At 48.1% G+C, this 16,463-nt stretch overlaps 2 protein-coding genes across 3 annotated transcripts in view; both read right to left on the bottom strand.

The window, feature by feature from the left end:
* The window catches only part of RNF17 (ring finger protein 17), a 129,971-nt gene extending 124,644 nt beyond the window's left edge, over nt 1–5,327 (bottom strand). The window contains exon 1 of the mRNA XM_082364886.1: nt 5,305–5,327. The gene's annotated coding sequence lies outside the window, so the exon portion shown is untranslated. The remainder of the gene's footprint in view (nt 1–5,304) is intronic.
* ATP12A (ATPase H+/K+ transporting non-gastric alpha2 subunit) overlaps nt 4,562–16,463 on the bottom strand; it is a 28,519-nt gene continuing 16,617 nt past the window's right edge. For both annotated transcript variants that reach the window (XM_082364912.1, XM_082364913.1), the window contains 11 exons: nt 16,171–16,346; nt 15,325–15,461; nt 12,547–12,697; nt 9,716–9,884; nt 9,467–9,621; nt 8,198–8,321; nt 7,922–8,067; nt 7,368–7,501; nt 7,138–7,239; nt 6,641–6,732; nt 4,562–6,556 (listed from right to left, as the gene is read on the bottom strand). In XM_082364912.1, coding sequence (XP_082221038.1) covers nt 6,528–6,556; nt 6,641–6,732; nt 7,138–7,239; nt 7,368–7,501; nt 7,922–8,067; nt 8,198–8,321; nt 9,467–9,621; nt 9,716–9,884; nt 12,547–12,697; nt 15,325–15,461; nt 16,171–16,346 — 1,415 coding nt within the window. In that variant the 3' untranslated portion in view covers nt 4,562–6,527. The remainder of the gene's footprint in view (nt 6,557–6,640; nt 6,733–7,137; nt 7,240–7,367; nt 7,502–7,921; nt 8,068–8,197; nt 8,322–9,466; nt 9,622–9,715; nt 9,885–12,546; nt 12,698–15,324; nt 15,462–16,170; nt 16,347–16,463) is intronic.

Genomic DNA, 16,463 nt, shown 5'->3' with positions numbered 1-16,463 from the left:
GGAATTTTATTTCTTTGTGATTATATGAGCATGAAGGAAAGTGAGGAAGATTGCACACAAATTTGTTAATATAGGTTACTTGGGGAGGAGCGGCAGGGAGAGGAAAGCAAAAAAGAGAAAAAGATCATATATAAAAAGTATAATATGCGTAGTATAACATGACCCCATTTATTAAAGTTATATGTGTATATGAGCATTAATGAAAAAATAAATCTATATCTGATGACTTAGAGTGAAAAAAGGAGGAGCAGAGGACAGATACTGGGTGGGGTGCCGAGTAGGTATTGTGTTCACGGTTAATTCCCTCAACTGCCTCATGAGGCAGGTATTATTATCCCTCTCCTGGAGCTGACAACACTCCAAGGAGAGCGTCAGAACTACATACGTGACAAAGAGTGTTCAAACCAGCTCTATCTGGCGCCAGTGCCCAGGACACTTTACTCTGTGAAAAATTGCTCGCAAATTGTGGGATCAGTCCGCCCCCTCTTTCCTTTGCCTTCTGAGTGTAGGTCTTTACATGTTTCTGTTTCTCAGCCTCTTTTCATGCCTCATTCTCTTTTTCTTTTCTGGCTGCACCGTGCGGCATGCAGGATCCAGTTCCCTGACCAGGGATCGAACCCGAGCCCCCTTGGGTGGAAGCGCAGAGCCTTACCCACTGGACCACCAGGGAAGTCCCTTGCCTCTTTCTCTTGTTGACGGTCTGTTCCTTGCTCTCCCAGCCATTCATTCACCAAACATTCCCTGAGCTTGTACTGTGTGCCAGGCAGGCCCTCTTCTGAGCGGTCCCTGCCCTCCTGGAGCTTACACTCCAGGCTAAAAGCAGATCAGCTGTAAAATGTGAGGACAGATGCTGGGATCTGCTATGGAGAAAAGGGAAGACGGGAAGGGGAGGGGAGTGTCGGGGAGAAGGCGTGCTGGTCAGGAGACCCGGGAGGGGTGGGAGGGGAAGGAGCCGGGGGTCGGGGGGCGTCTGGGAGAAGGCGTCTCAGTGGAGCAAGCAGCCAGCTCAAGGCCCCCGAGCTGGGCGACCAGGGCCTGTGTGGACAGGTCAGGAGGGGTCAGAGGCTCACCGCAGGGCTGGAGGCCACTGAGGATGGCCCCTTTCTGACCGACAGGCTTTGCCATCAGCCTCCCGATTTATGGGGACGCTCTACCATCCCTGCTCCGGCTCTGGGTGCGTGGGTTAGGGTGTTAACCGCACAGGGAAGCTCATTTCTGCCTCTCAGGGGTTTGGGTCACAGATACCGCAGCCCCCCAGGGACGACAGGGGGCAGTAATGGGCCCAGGCTCATGGGGGCTCTGAGGGCGGAGCTGTCTCTACCCTACCGTCACTTCCCCCCGGAGCTTGAAGCTGCCCCGAGGGCAGGGCGCCAGCTTCCAGGGCCAGTGACCACAGCCCCCCCGTGTGTGCACCTCTGGTCCCTGCCCCTTCCCTTCCAGGTGCCTGTGAGGCTCTCCCTCATCTCCGCCGCTGAAATCCCACCTCGTAAAACTTGAGCTGGGCCCCTGAGGGTGGCCCCTGAACTCCACAACCCTCCGTGCCTCTGCTGTGGCCTCCAGTCGTCTCCAGTTTATTTACAGTCTGTCTTTCCCGGCTCACCGTTCCTCCTCCGAGGCGGCACCACGTTGCTCATCCTCAGCGCCGCTCGCACCCTGCAGCTTCGTGCCCTGTCCTGCAGGTGCTTCCTTTGTCGAGAAGTGAAAGCAAGAGGAAGAAATCCCACGTTGCAAATATAAAATGTAGGCAAAAACACCAACTAATAAATTCTAGTACTTTCGGGCTTACAAAATACTTTTCTCCACAGTATCTCAGTTTATCTTCACAAGTCCGTAGAAGGGAGTTTCTATCCCTTTAAAATGAATCAGGCTTTTGCCTTGAATTTCCATTACACTTTATCTTAGAACCTCTGGACCAAAAAGATAAAATCCCCTGAGTTGGGTTCTGGTATGTCGCGGGGAGGGCCGGGACCCAGGAATGGGGACAGAGGAGAGGGGGCCCGCCCAGAGATCTGGTCTGAAGCGGAACAAGCAGCACCACTGAAGCGAAAGTGCAGGACAGAGCCAGCCCCGGAGCCCGCGCGGGTGCCGGCCGGCGGAGCCCCGATCCTGCACAGCAGCTGGAGCGGGCAGGTGTCTGTGTCGAGGCCCAGCGCCCCTGAAAGGAGTAAATACTGGTTTTCTGCCTCTCTTTTCAGTGTGAAAGGATAATTTTCAAAGAAAAGGTAAAATCATGGCTCCCATCCAGGTATAAAATGAACAAGTGTTAAATTTATTCCGCTCATAGTCGCATGTGGGAACTAGGCAGTTGCTAGAAGTGGTTCAAGGGAGCAGAGAGGCGCACGTTCATCTGGAGTCGAAGATGCCAGAGGATTGTGCAAGTGCAGCAAAACTGGCTTTTCCAGAGGAAGGAGGGCTGTCCCTTGTGTTTGCATATCACAGACATGGACTATTCTGAGCTGCTATTAGTTCTCCATAACCTCGGATCTGCAAAGCGTGCCTGAAGGGTGTGCTTTGTGCAGTGTGCAGTTTTCTGTCCAAGCACAGATTCTCCTGACATGACCTCACAGATTCTAAAGCTGATCCGCTTTAGTGGAGGGAAACTGACAGTGCTGGACAGTCGTGCAAGGTTGGCACTACTAACTGATGGGGTTGTTGTGAGCATTAAGGAGACGGTGCTTTTAGGTTATCACAGCACCCGGGGCATAATAGGTATCTGATAACTACCAGCTGCTGACACTGTCCTGTTAGGAGACATCTCACACACAATCTCACACACACACACACACACACACGGGCCCAGGGCTTCACGTGTGGGCCTCACACCTGTCACACCTGCGCAGTCTAATCATTGTTTCCCTTGCTCCTAACTCACCTGCTCGTGTCCATTCTTGCCTGGACGTGCTCCCACCCTCCTCACAGAAGCCAAAGTGACCTGAACATGTGAACTGGAGCAAGTCCCTGCCTTTGTTAATAATCTTCAGCAGCCTGGTGTTGTGTTTGCAACGAAACCCTGGGAGACCCTGTGCTCTAAGATTCCCGCCTGCTTCTCCAGCTGCCTGGTGAACCAGTCTTCCTGCTGCATCCCTGTTCCTGCCACACCTCCTGGAATTCTGCTCTGTGCTCATTCACCTTGGAAAGGACTTTCCTGACCACCCCTTTAAAGGGGGCTCACCCACTGCCCCATCCGATAACTGTCTAAGCCTCTTTCCACCTATTAAAACCCTGATCGCAAGTTATGATACTTTTTCTGCCCCTCCCCTGGAGCACCAGTTCCATGAGTCTGTCTTGTCCCTGCTGTTTCCTCAGACTGCACGGCAGACACTGAATGAATAAAAATCTCTTATAGTTGACAGATCTTTCATATCCTACTGACAGGCAAGATATTCACTTCATTATTGCTGGCAGGAATATAAATTGCTACAGCTTATCTGAAAATAAATTTGGCACTATTTATCAAGAGCCTTAAAAATACTCTTAACCCCTTAATTCCATTTCGAGGAATCTATTATAAAATAATAAGAGATGTGGTATAGGGCTTCCCTGGTGGCGCAGTGGTTAAGAATCCGCCTGCCAATGCAGGGGACACGGGTTCGAGCCCTGGTCCGGGAAGATCACACATGCGGCGGAGCAACTAAGCCCGTGCACCACAACTACTGAGCCTGCGTTCAAGAGCCTGTGAGCCACAACTACTGAGCTCACGTGCCGCATCTACTGAAGCCTGTGCGCTCCAGAGCCCATGCTCCGCGACGAGAAGCCACCACAATGAGAAGCCCGTGCGCCACAACTACTGAGTCTGCGCTCTAGAGCCTGTGAGCCACAACTACTGAGCCCACGCACCGCATCTACTGAAGCCCGTGTGCTCTAGAGCCCGTGCTCCGCGACAAGAGAAGCCACCACAATGAGAAGCCCGCACACAGCAAATGAAGAGCAGCCCCTGCTCGCCACAACTAGAGAAGCCTGTGCGCAGCAACGAGGACCCAACACAGCCAAAAATCATAAACAAAAATAAATAAATTTATGGAAAAGAAAAAGAGAGATGTGGTATACGATTTAGTGACAAGATGCAACCTTAAAAAAAAAAAAGAAAAGGATGACCAGTAGGAAATAGATGAGCCATCCTACAGTGGGGATATGGTACAAGCACTCTCAACATGGAATAATGTGTAGTCATTAGAACCATAGCCCCTCCATGTTAAATAAAAAGGCAGAATGGAAAACTTTATATTTCAATTCTGCCTAAAAATAAATATATACATAGAAAAACCCTAAAGAAATAACTACTCTTGTTTAGGTATATAACTAGGTAGTGAGATTCTCGGTGGTTTTAATTTTCTTTTTACTCTTGGATATTCCAAATTTTCTAAAATGAGTTACAATTTTATAATCAGAATAAAACAGATTGTTTTAAAAAATGCTCTATAAATCCAGCCTCATCTCTATGTCTCTGAGTTACTCTGCCACACCAATTAGATTTAAATTAACTGTTATTTTTTCTAAAAAGTGTCTAGGCCTTAGTGGGTCAATGAAGCAGTCTCTCTAAAACAACACAAAACAAAAACCCTCTGATATGAGATTTTATTGCCTCTTTTCTGTCTAAAACTTAATCAAGCTACTTGATATAATTTCTGTGATTCCTTAAATTTGTTATTTATTCATTTTACAAACATTTGAGTGTCAGCTTTTTGTGAGGGTAGGTACGTACAATATGAAAGTTATTACAGACAGGGTTCCTGCTGTGAAGAGACTTCTACTTCAAATTTAACTCCTTTCAAGTGTAACCCAACCCACCATAAACCCCTTACAGCTTTGTGCTCTATTTACAGCCTTCTCCCACTGGCTCTGGCAGGACCGTGAGCTGCCAGCCATCACAGCTAGGGGCACTTGGACAGCCTGGCAGGGAAAAGAGTGAGGACAGATTATTCTTAGTTGAAGTTTAGGAAGCATTACTGCCCTGCCAGGACTGGAAAGAGAAGGCCGTCATGACGCTGCCTGGAAAGGGTTCCGGTTCACTGAATGACTAACGTCAGGTTAGTCTAGTGATAATTGTGACTGAAGACAGAGATTAAAACCCTCGAGATTAAATACATTATTTTAACTTAAATATACACAGTGACACAGTACATTATAATCTATTTACATGAAGTCACAATGATGGCCCTGAGAACATGGCAGAGAACCATGGCTCCCAGACTCCCTTTTCCTGCTCCAGAGACACCACCTAGTGCCGTGAGCAGCGGAATGTCCTTGCCTGCGTGAACGATGGAGAAGAGGTGGAGGGGCAGCTACTGAATGGGAAAAGCTTACCAAGTGTCATCCTGTCAAATCAGTTTGTGCTGGGCGTGCAGCTGATGACAGAAAGGCTGTGAAAACAGCTTTCTCTCGCGCGCTGCTGCTGATAGACAGACCCTTCCACAGAAATTCTGCCTTAAAAGTGTGCGCACATCAGAGAGGGGACAAAGCAGCGATGTTGGTGAGGGAAGAGTTCAGACCTTCCATGGAAAAGTAAAATGACCAGAAGAAGTAAAAAAAAAAGAAAATTGAAATCACATCTCATTTTTTTCTGTCCTATGCTGTGCATTTTAGACAAACTCAAATTAATTAGAACACCACCCTCAGGCCTAGTTTTATAAAACATCTTTTACTTAAAAACGAGGCCTCTCTGGGGTGTCAATATGGGTGTGAGCACACATGTTACACATGAATACACCTAAATTAAAGCGTGAAACATAAAATTAGTGCTGCAGAGTGCTTTGCGACTGTCTTACAAGAAATAAATATTACGTGTTAAGTCACCATGGTCCTCCACCGAGGATGAGTCCTGGTAAATGAAAACCCCTTTGGGCCAGGGGAGCCCCTGGAACTAGCCTATGCCAACGCCCCGGGAGCTCCCTTTTGGAGCTGGTGGTCAGGGTGGGCAGCTCGGGAGGAGGGAGGGCATCAAAGGACCGCCAGGAGCTGAGAGGTGGGATGCGGACCTTTCAGCATGCCTCAGGGTCAAACTGAGGTTGTCCAAGTTGCTGTGATGTAAACGTGCCATCGCTTCATCCCTTGCAAACCTCTAGCTGAATTAGCCTTTTCTGAGCAAGGTGACTGTGAAGTAATAAATTCCCTGGGAATTCACAGGAATCTTAGGGAGGTCGCTGGACTTCTAATAGAGTGTGGAATGGAGGTTTGAGCAGTCCCGTCTAGAATTAAGGGACAGCGAGACCCCAGCAGATGTCTGGATTACCCGAGATTATCTAACACGACTGACCTTTACATACATATAAACACGCCATGCTTCCCTACACCGTTACCTTGAAATTCACATATTTTAAAATAAGGAGACTGATATATAAATTAAAATCATGTATAAACAGTTAAATCTCTGCTTTAAATTACAAAACATTAGTGAGTATCTTTCCTACAGTTCTGTCATTTCTTAAACGCGTTCTGACGATGTCCCCACGGCTGCAATCGCCCAGCTGGAGGCCGGAAGATGAAGAACATTCTGACGTGCAGCTGGGGGCTCGGGAAGTAAGGTGGTCTTAATAGTACATGTTCTTATCCCACCAGCCTGTAGAGGTAGAAAACAGTAAGCTAGAAACGGACGGGATTCTGTTGCACTAGGCAGAGTCCCCCAAATCACACTACTACTTACTTCCAGGGTAGAGTCTGATGGCAAGTTTCCGCACCTCGTCATACACCCAGATCAGAACAGCGTGTGGTACAGCCACGAACCAGTACTGAGGCCTGGGAGGGGGCAGAGGGAGGGAGGTGAGACCCACGCACCCCGAGGGGGGCCCGCCCCACAGGCGGCCGAGCTGCCCGTTCACTTCCCTGCCTCACTGGGGAGAACGACTCCACTGTGTCACACAACGTGAAACCGCACTGGACTGCGGCCACTAGAAACAACGCCTGCCTGGGAAGTGATCCGCCGGACGAGGGTAGAGATGGGAGGGTGAGGGATGGAAAACCCACCTCCTCTTCTGGAAAAAACTAGCAGGTCAAAGACTCAGACTGAATATAAAACCGGTTCCATTTTACCTCCTTCGAAAGACTTGAGGGGAAAGAGCCTCTGGAACCCTAGTGATTATTTAGGCCGTGACAGCAGGTCGGGGCTCGCTCCTCCCTCCCCACTGTTGAAGGGAACCTCACCGGAGCATCGTGAAGTTCAGGGCCACGATACTCCCGAGGCCGTAGGAGAGGATTAACGCGATGATAACCTGCGAGGCAATCCCCACCCAGATGACTTTATTTCTGTAAGACACAAAGGCGAACAGATTCTGAACTCCCGGGCTCAGCCCCACGCACCCAGCGCAGTCAACGCCTCACCATCCCGGCAGCAGAGGCCCGGGCTGAACCACGAGGGTGGATGCCGGCGGTACCTGAAGAGACCCTGCTGGAAGATGGAATTCCTCCGGGTTTTCCTGATGATCAGATCTGCTATTTGCTGGATCATGATGCCAACAAAGAATGCAGTGTAGCCCGTCCACTCTAGGTATCTCCTCTGGTAGCTTGTCTGTCAACGGCCAGAGAAAGAGAAGACCAGGAGGCCCCAGATGGAAACTTCAGGGAGGCATCAGCCCATTTCTATAAGCCTCTACTCTCTTTCCCCCCTCACCAAGACTGAGGGAGGATCACCTCCTTGTGTTTGGAAAGAAACCCTTCTTTCCTTTAACCTGGTGGGTAGGAAAAGACGCTAACTTAATGGATTTGGCCCAACTGTGGCACTGTCGGCTGGTCACTCTTACACACCTATCGCAAAGCTAATGTGAAAAGGTGAGCTCTAGGCACCTAACTCGAGAGATGAGCTGAGCCCCGACAGAGGCAAACCGCTGTGACCAAGGGGCCCGCAAGCCCTGTCAACCGAGAAAGCTGTCACCTGCTCTGTCCCCTTCCGGCCTTCCCGGGAGGACACTGCTGGAGGCCCCGCCCTTACCCACTCTTGTCCGTAGCTGTCTTCCAAGTCGTTGACGTAGCCCTTTTCCCACTCCACCCGGAGGTTAAGGAGAGTGCTGGGTCGAAAGCCCTCCTGTGCGTACACGGTGAAATATACAACAAAAGCTCCCAGGGCCTGCATGAGGCCTGAAAGAACAGAAGAGGTTCTGTAATGACTGCAGAATTGCCCCGACCTCATTCTCCTCTGGGTTCCTCCTCACGTCCCAACCCCGCCCCACAAGGCAAAAAGAATTCTCTGGGAGGCCCCTCCTCGCACCAATGTGCAGGTAGGAGTACACGGCAAGTGGCTTGTTCACCAGTCTGTCCTTCTTCTTGTGGCGAGGCTTCCTGTTCATAATGTCACTTTCAGCTTTCTCATAAGCCAGGGCGATGGAGGGAATCTAGAGGGAGAGAGACCCCGTGAGGCCCGGCCCTGAAACACTATGACAGAAGGGAACGTGGGCAGCACAGCCAGGGGCCGGGGCGTGGCAGTGGGGTTAGGGAACTGGTCTCTCCAGGGTGCAGGCCACGGGGTGCGGCGTCCGTAGAGAATTTCAGAATCAGTCTGCTTCTGACCATCGCCTTGCGCTTCCAGCTCTAAACAATGCTAGTTATAAAACACTTTCCTCTGCTTCTGTCCTCTCCCGCTTCGCCCCGCCACTGACCAGCGGTTCTCTCACAGGTCCTCCCCCCTGGAGGGCAGAGAATCTGCATTTCTAACCAGTTCCCCGGTGATGTCTGGAAGAACCACTAGAGTGGAGAAAATGAGCAAAGTTCAACGGCCTGGAAAGTGATCTGACTGCAGGCTCTGGGGCCTCAGCTCCCCACTAAGGTAAAGATACCCCCAGCCCCCTGCAGCGTGGAGGTGCCCTGCTGGTGTCCTATGAGACGAGGGAGGGGCGGCAACTTGCAGGGCTATGAGTTCTGCTCGAGGCCTGTCCCCTGTGTAAGCCAGAGCCACGGGAATAACCGCCACAAAGCTTTCTTAAAGGGATTCGTCCTAGAAGGGGAGAGGGTTTAGGTGACGTGACTGTAGGTCAGTGTGCAGCTTTACAGAGTGTTAATCATGGCTACTTCTTACTGTGTTTGGTGAGGGGCTTCCAGGTCACAGATTCCTTTACTTAACAAGGGGCGGCTGTGGGTTATCACTTCAGCCACTGGGCCCCCCAGCAGTACAGGGACTACTTTGGTGACATCTGCATCTTCTCAAAAGAAAAGGGAGGCATGTGAGCCGAAACTGACCAATGGCATGCTTTTTTGGAATGGCGAAGAACTTATGTCTTGAAAAGTTCTCATATGGAGTGCAGTGGTTTTAATGTTCAAACATATGACAGATCTCTCTAGTCCTTTGCTTTGAAGTGTGGTTGGTGGACTTGCAGACTCGGCATCACTTAAGAGCTTGTCAGAAAGGCAGAACTTCAGGCCCCATCACGTCGAGGTTTGAGACGCATTGATTTAGTGCATCTCTTGCTCTTGAAGGTAATGACTCTGAAGTTTCCATCACCTGGGGAAGTTATCAGATGCTGTTCCCTTTAGGGCTACTTACTATGTCTGTGCCCAAGTCGATGAACAAGATAGTAATGGTGCCAATGGGCAGGGGAAGCCCAGCAATGATGTAGATCAGAAAGGGGCAGAGCTCAGCGATGTTCTTGGTCAGGGTGTACGCAATAGTCTTCTTTAGGTTGTCAAAGATCAGGCGACCTAGGCAAAGACGTTACGTTTCTCCTTATAGGACTTGCTTCTGATTTCGCAGGTGGCCCCAGCCCTCGCTAAGACCCCTTGAGACCCCACTCACCTTCCTCCACCCCTGTGACGATGGACGCGAAGTTGTCATCCAGCAAGACCATGTCGGCTGCACTTTTGGCTGCATCAGAACCCGTTATCCCCATGGCGATCCCGATGTCTGCCTTCTTTAGAGCCGGGGAGTCGTTAACTCCGTCCCCTGTCACAGCGACAATAGCATCCTGTGGGGACACCAAGAGGAGGTGAGTGAGCAGCCTGGGCAGGGGCCACCCACTCCCTTTGTCTTGAGGCTGAGAGGTCAGCCAGAGCCAAAATGAAGGCCCGCATTGGGTTTGGGGGGAAAGATTAAGGCAGGAAATCCCAGAAGCAAGAGCAACAAGCTCCAAACAAGATGTGTGTGAATCCAAATTGTAAAGGAAGAAGTGAAACTGTCACTGTTTGCAGATGACCTGAGACTAAGCAAAGAAAATCCTAGACTCCACCAGAAAACTATTAGAACTAATAAATACAAAATTAGTAAATAGAAATCTGTTGCATTTCTATACACTAACAACGAGCTCTCAGGAGAAACGAAGAAAACAATCCCACTTACAATCGCATCAAAAAGAATAAAATACCTAGGAATAAATTTAACTGAGGAGGTAAAAGACCTGTACTCGGAAAACTATAAGACACTGATGAAAGATACTGAAGATGACACAAACAGATAAAAAGATATACTGTGTTCCTGGACTGGAATAATATTGTTAAGATGACCATACTACCCAAGGCAATCTACAGACTCAATGCCATCTCTATCAAAATATCAATGGCATTTTTCACAGAAGTAGAATAAGTAATTATAAAATTTGTATGGAACCACAGAAGACCCCAAATAGGCAAAACCATCTTGAGAAAAAACACCAAAGCTGGAGGTATCACACGGCCTGATTTCAAACTATACCACAAAGCTACAGTAATCAAAACAGTATGGTACTGGCACAAAAAACAGACACATGGATCAACGGAACAGAACAGAGAGCCCAGAAACAAACACACACTAATGTGGGCAATTAATCTACAACAAATGAGGCAAGAATATACAATGGAGGAAAGACAGCCTCTTTAATATATGCTGTTGGGAAAACTGGACAGCTACATGCAGAAGAATGAAACTGGACCACTTTCTCACACCATATACAAAAATAAACTCAAAGAAGATATACAGGTGGGCAACAGGCACATGAAAAGATGCTACATACCACTAACCATAAGGAAAATGCAAATCAAAGCCACAGTGATGTACCATCTCACACCTGTGAGAATGGCTATTATCAAAATGACAACCAGGGACGTCCCTGGCGGTCCAGTGGTTAAGACTTCGCCTTCCAGTGCACGGGGTGCGGGTTCGATCCCTGGTTGGGGAAGTACGAGCCCACGTGTCTCGTGGCCAAAAAACCAAAACATAAAACAGAAGCAATATTGTAACAAATTCAATAAAGACTTAAAAAAAAAAAAAAAGACAACCAATAGCAAGTGTTGGCGAGGATATGGAAGAAAGGGAACCCTTGTGCACTGTTGATGGGACTGTAAATTGGTGCAGACACTGCGGAAACCAGTATGGAGGTTCCTCAGAAATTTAAAGATAGAACTACCAGTGGATCCAGCAATTCCACTTCTGGGTATTTTTCTGAAGAAAACAAAAGCACCAGTTAGATAAGATACAGGCACCCCAATGCTCATTGCAGTATTATTTACAATAGTCAAGGTATGGAAGGAACCCAAATGCCCATGAACAGGTGAATGGATAAAGAGGATGTGGTGTGTAAATATGCTGGCCATAAAAAAAAGGAATGAAATCTTGTCAGTTGCAACAACGTGGATGGACCTAGAGGGTGTTATGCTCAGTGACATAAGTCAGAGAAAGACAGATAGCGTATGATTTTACTTATATTCGGAATCTACAAAACAAAACGAACAAACGTGACAAAACAGAAACAGTCATAGATACAGAGAACAGGTGGTTGCCAGAGGGGAGGGTGGGGGGGTTGAGTGAAACAAGCATGCGGGATGAAGACACACTTTCAGTTACAAAATAAATGAGTCGCAGGGGTGAAATGTACATCATGGGAGACACAGTCAATATGTAACATCTTTGTAAGGTGACAGGTGGTAATCGAATAAATTGTTGTGATCATTTTGAATTGTAAAGAAATATCAAATCATTATGTTGCACACCAGGAACTAACAGTGTTGTAGGTCAATTATACATAAAAACAAACAAACAAACACATAAAAAAAGAGATCAGATTTGTGGTTACCAGAGGTGGGGGGGTGAGGGGAGGTGGAACTGGAGGAAGGGGGGTCAAAGGTACGAACTCCCAGTTACAAGGAGTGCTGGGGATGTAACATAACAACATTACGGGAAAGCTGTTGAGAATTCATCCTAAGAGTCCCCATCACAGGAAAAAATTTTTTTTTTTCTTTTTAATTTTGTATCTATATGAGACGGCTGTTCATTAAACTTACTGTGATAATCATTTCATGACATACGCAAGTCAGATCACTATGCTGCCCCCCTTAAACTTATACAGTGCTGTGTGTCGATTAGATCTCGACAAAACTGGAAGGAAACAACCCAGTGTGTGTGCAGGCGACAGTGGGCACCCTGTCTTACGGCTTTGAGCTTTCTCTCCTGCGTCCACTCACATCCCCCATAGCTCCAAACTTCCCTGTCGCAAGGCCCTTGGGGAGCCTGCAGCAAGGCCCCAAAGTGAGCAGCCAGCCAGCCCCGACGGGTGGAGATGTGGGGTGGTGAGGATGGGGGCCCAGTGCTCAGCGCTGCATGCCCCCCGCGGGACGGTGACAGACCTGGAAGGTTCCCCCGGCGCTGCGTCCACCCACCTGCCTCTGACAGCCCTCCACGATGATCAGCTTCTGCTGGGGGGACGTCCGGGCAAAGACGATCTCCGAGTGGTTGGCTAAGAGCTCGTCCAGCTGCGCCGGGCTCATGTCCTTCAGCTCCATGCCGGTCACCACAGCGGCCTTAGCGTCCCTAGAAAGGCAGCAGGAACCGGCTGAGGCCCAAGGTTGAAACACTGTTCTGGGCGGGAGGTGGGCTGAACCTCTTTGATTTCACCTGGAACCCAAAGTCCTGACACCCAGTCCTCTGGTGGGATAACCGGGCGTGTGGGTACTGGGGATACTTTGGTCTCATTTCAAGACAGTGAACTAAGGCTGACAAATAAGGCATTTCCTTGCGTCACTCAACAGTAGGAAAAAGCCAATTAGCCATTTCCTTCCAGGAATGTGTGAGAGGTGGTACTTCCTGGGGCAATGCTTTACTCAACAAGTAAAAGGAGGGTAAAAAAAAACTGCCTGTTTGTACGTTTTGGGTCCTAGAATCCAGCGTATGCCTAAACACATGGGTAACAATTCTTTATTGTTGTTTATTTCCTATTTATAGTGTCTGCTATGCCATGAGCTATGCAGGGAGAAAAGTTTATTGAGGTCTTCTTTGAGGAAAGCTTTTATCTGCTGACTATAAAAGTGAGGTTCTAGAAACTACTGAGTGTGCAGATCTGACTGTGCTGTCCCCTGTGAACACTCTCCCGAGGCTTCTGCTGTGCTTTGAGCAGACCCTGGAATCCCTACTCGGTCTGCAGGGCTGGGTGCAGCCCGTGCTGTCTGTCCCCTCTGACTCTTGCCCGCAGCCCACTGGGCTTCTCAGTTCTGAGCCCCCCGACTCTCCATGCAAAGGCCTCACATGTCCTGCTACATCGACTTCCCTTCCCTTGGCGAACACTCCACATTTCAGCCTTCTAATCTCAGCTTAAACATCCTTAAGTACAAAACACTGCATGCCTTTTTCATTCTTAAAGTTCTGAGCTTTTCTTCTTTTTTTTTAGGTCTGTTCTTTCCTATCGGTGCTAAATATTGGAATTCTAGCACTTGACTCAAACCACAGGTCTTCCTATATTCTGGTAAGAAAACATATATATATGGGGCTTCCCTGGTGGCACAGTGGTTAAGAATCCTCCTGCCAGTGCAGGGGACACAGGTTCAAGCCCTGGTACGGGAAGATCCCACATGCCGCGGAGCAACTAAGCCCGCGAGCCACAATTACTGAGCCTGCGCTCTAGAGCCTGCAAGCCACAACTACTGAGCTCGTGTGCCACAACTACTGAAGCCCGCACCGCTAAAGCCCGTGCTCTGCAACAAGAGAAGCCACCGCAATGAGAAGCCCATGCACCGCAACAAAGAGTAGCCCCTGCTCGCCACAACTAGAGAAAGCCCGCGCACAGCAATAAAGACCTGATGCAGCCAAAAATAAATAAATAAAAAAGTAAATAAAATTTATTAAAAAAAAATATATATATAAATAAAAGTAAGTTAAGAAAGAAAGGGTGTTTCCTTTCCCCCCAGAGCTGCAAAAAGAGTTATTCTATGATCATGAAGCTGGAGTTGATAAAGTGGACAATTGAAAACATTCACAAAGCATCCACCCCTCTCTCCTGTGTGGTAACTTGTAGGAAAAAGTATAATCCTACTATTTAAAAAATCCAAACAGATAAACAAAAGCTCCAAACCTGTCTTCATAGATGAATGCTATTTACACAAAGGAGCAGTGGAAGACCCTTAGACTTCAGATATTGCTGCTGTGCCCAGAGGCTGTTCAACTGTTTGGTTGTCTTAACTGGGAATTTGTTGCCCTGGTAGTAACTCACTACCTGACAGCTCTGTGTTCCTAAAAGGCATAAATGCTTGGGTAAACTAGAAGAGGTTCTTTGGTTTTTCCCTTTTTTCCCCACATGCATGAAAGTATAATAAAGCCAATGACACTAATTTTCAAACTAAGACTTTGGAGCCTTTGACTCATTTAAATGATCAACAGTCCAGGCTCCCACTGCCAGCTCCTTTGTCCCTGTGCGTCCTTCACTGAACTTACCACATCACAATTAATTTATTTTTCTTCCCCTCTGGCTCAATGGAAAGCTCCCCAAGTGTGGGGAGAGTGTCTGGTCTGTTTCTGCTATAGCTCCAGTGTCTGGCACAGTGCCTGGTACACGCTAGGCACTCAACAATCATTTGTTGAAAGAATACAGAATAAATGGACAGATGACTGGACTAAAGGATGAACATGATTTAAAGAATTAGGAGACACAAGAAGAACAGTCTTTCCTTACGAAGCTTCCATTCTATTTACTACCAAGTAAAAAAGCAAAGAGAAGTATGTTTCCATAGCTACACATTATGAAGCCAACGGAATAAATACGCAAGATGCAGACTAGGAGGGCACATGGAACGCAAAGGGTTCTCAATATCCCTGATTATACAACTGCATCAGTGGCTGGTAGTTTCCTGTAAAGTCTTTGCTCCAGTTTCTTCACGTTAAGTTAGGCACTGAAGTTTTCAGATCTACTTCATTGGGTTGAAATTTCACACAAGACATGCATCCAGGTTACCCTCGGGGTATCAGTACCATGCCTGGCACGTGTTCGGTGCTCAATCAAATTTTGAGGAAGGAATGGATGCATACGTTAGAGAGTAAAGCAGCCTCGCATAACCCTGAGAGGATGTCTGGCAGGAAGGGGGTTTTGCACCCACAGCACAGCTCTTTAGAGGCAACAGGGCCCCGTGGCTAAGAACCCGAGTTCTGCTGGGGGGGGGTTCCGAGCTCACCGCCTGTTAACCTGCTCCACAGCAACGTTGAGGCGTTTTGCAATGTCTTCCACTGTCTCACTGTTGGCGGAAATGATACCTACACTCTTGGCAATAGCTTTGGCTGTGATTGGATGATCGCCTGTAACCATGATGATCTAGGACACAAACAACGAGAAGGGCATGTGGACGGTGAGGGACTCAGGTACCCGAGCAGGGACAGCTCGCTATCGCCTGCTCCACCACGGCCCCGTACAGCACGGCTAGGGGTGACTATGGTTTGCCCTAATGAGCCGTCCTTGATCTTTAGGTCAAAGAAACAGCTGTCTTTGAAGGGCACACTGATCCCACTAGATCTGCCCTTGCTCCTAAGCTTCTTACGTTTCCTCCTCTGACATCCAGCCTTTCCTTTGGACATAACTTTATCTGTGAAAGGGCTGACAGGATGTCTCCTTGGGCAGCTTCACGACGCTCCACAGCCCTGGAATTCACACGGTAATGGAATTCATATTTTGGCTTTTATATCATGAGGGAAATGGAGTATGGAAGCTGGACCTCGAGATTAAGTAATAAAACCTATTACTGTCTATCACAGTCTAGGGCAAGATGTGACCACCTCATGGCACAGGGACACATCTTTCTGCTCACTGCAGTTACTCTTGTGGTTTATGCCACACAGACACAATCACCTTGCTTTTATGGGACAGTTACTGAAATCTTAGTACAGTGAAAGTGGAGACTAAAAAAAGGGGAATTATGACATTTAGTTGAAGAGACCTAAATACTGACTCTCCCATGACAAATGTTCCTAGAAAGGGATTCAACATCAATGGAGGACTTGTTAATTCAGGAATGTGTAAGTCCCACCTTGATCCCTGCACTCCGGCACTTGGTGACCGCATCAGGGACCGTGGACCGAGGCGGATCGATCATCGATAAGAGGCCCACAAAACAGAAGTTGGAAGTGGGAAAGTTCATTGTGTCTACATCAAATGAATAGGTTGCTGGAAACTCGTCTGCTGGCAGGTAGAGATGACAGAAACCTGAAATGGGTATAAATTTGGGAGTCAATGAAACTAGGATAAGAAATGACACAAGAAAGAAGGAACAAAAAAAAAAAAAGAAAGAAAGAAGGAACATTTTCATACACTCTCAGTCCT

This window comes from Balaenoptera borealis, assembly GCF_965194805.1.
Source record: "Balaenoptera borealis genome assembly, chromosome: 18".
In the NCBI taxonomy this organism is placed as follows: Eukaryota; Metazoa; Chordata; class Mammalia; order Artiodactyla; family Balaenopteridae; genus Balaenoptera; species Balaenoptera borealis.
The sequence above is the reverse complement of the archived record's forward strand: the minus strand, read 5'-3'. Positions and strand labels throughout refer to the sequence as shown.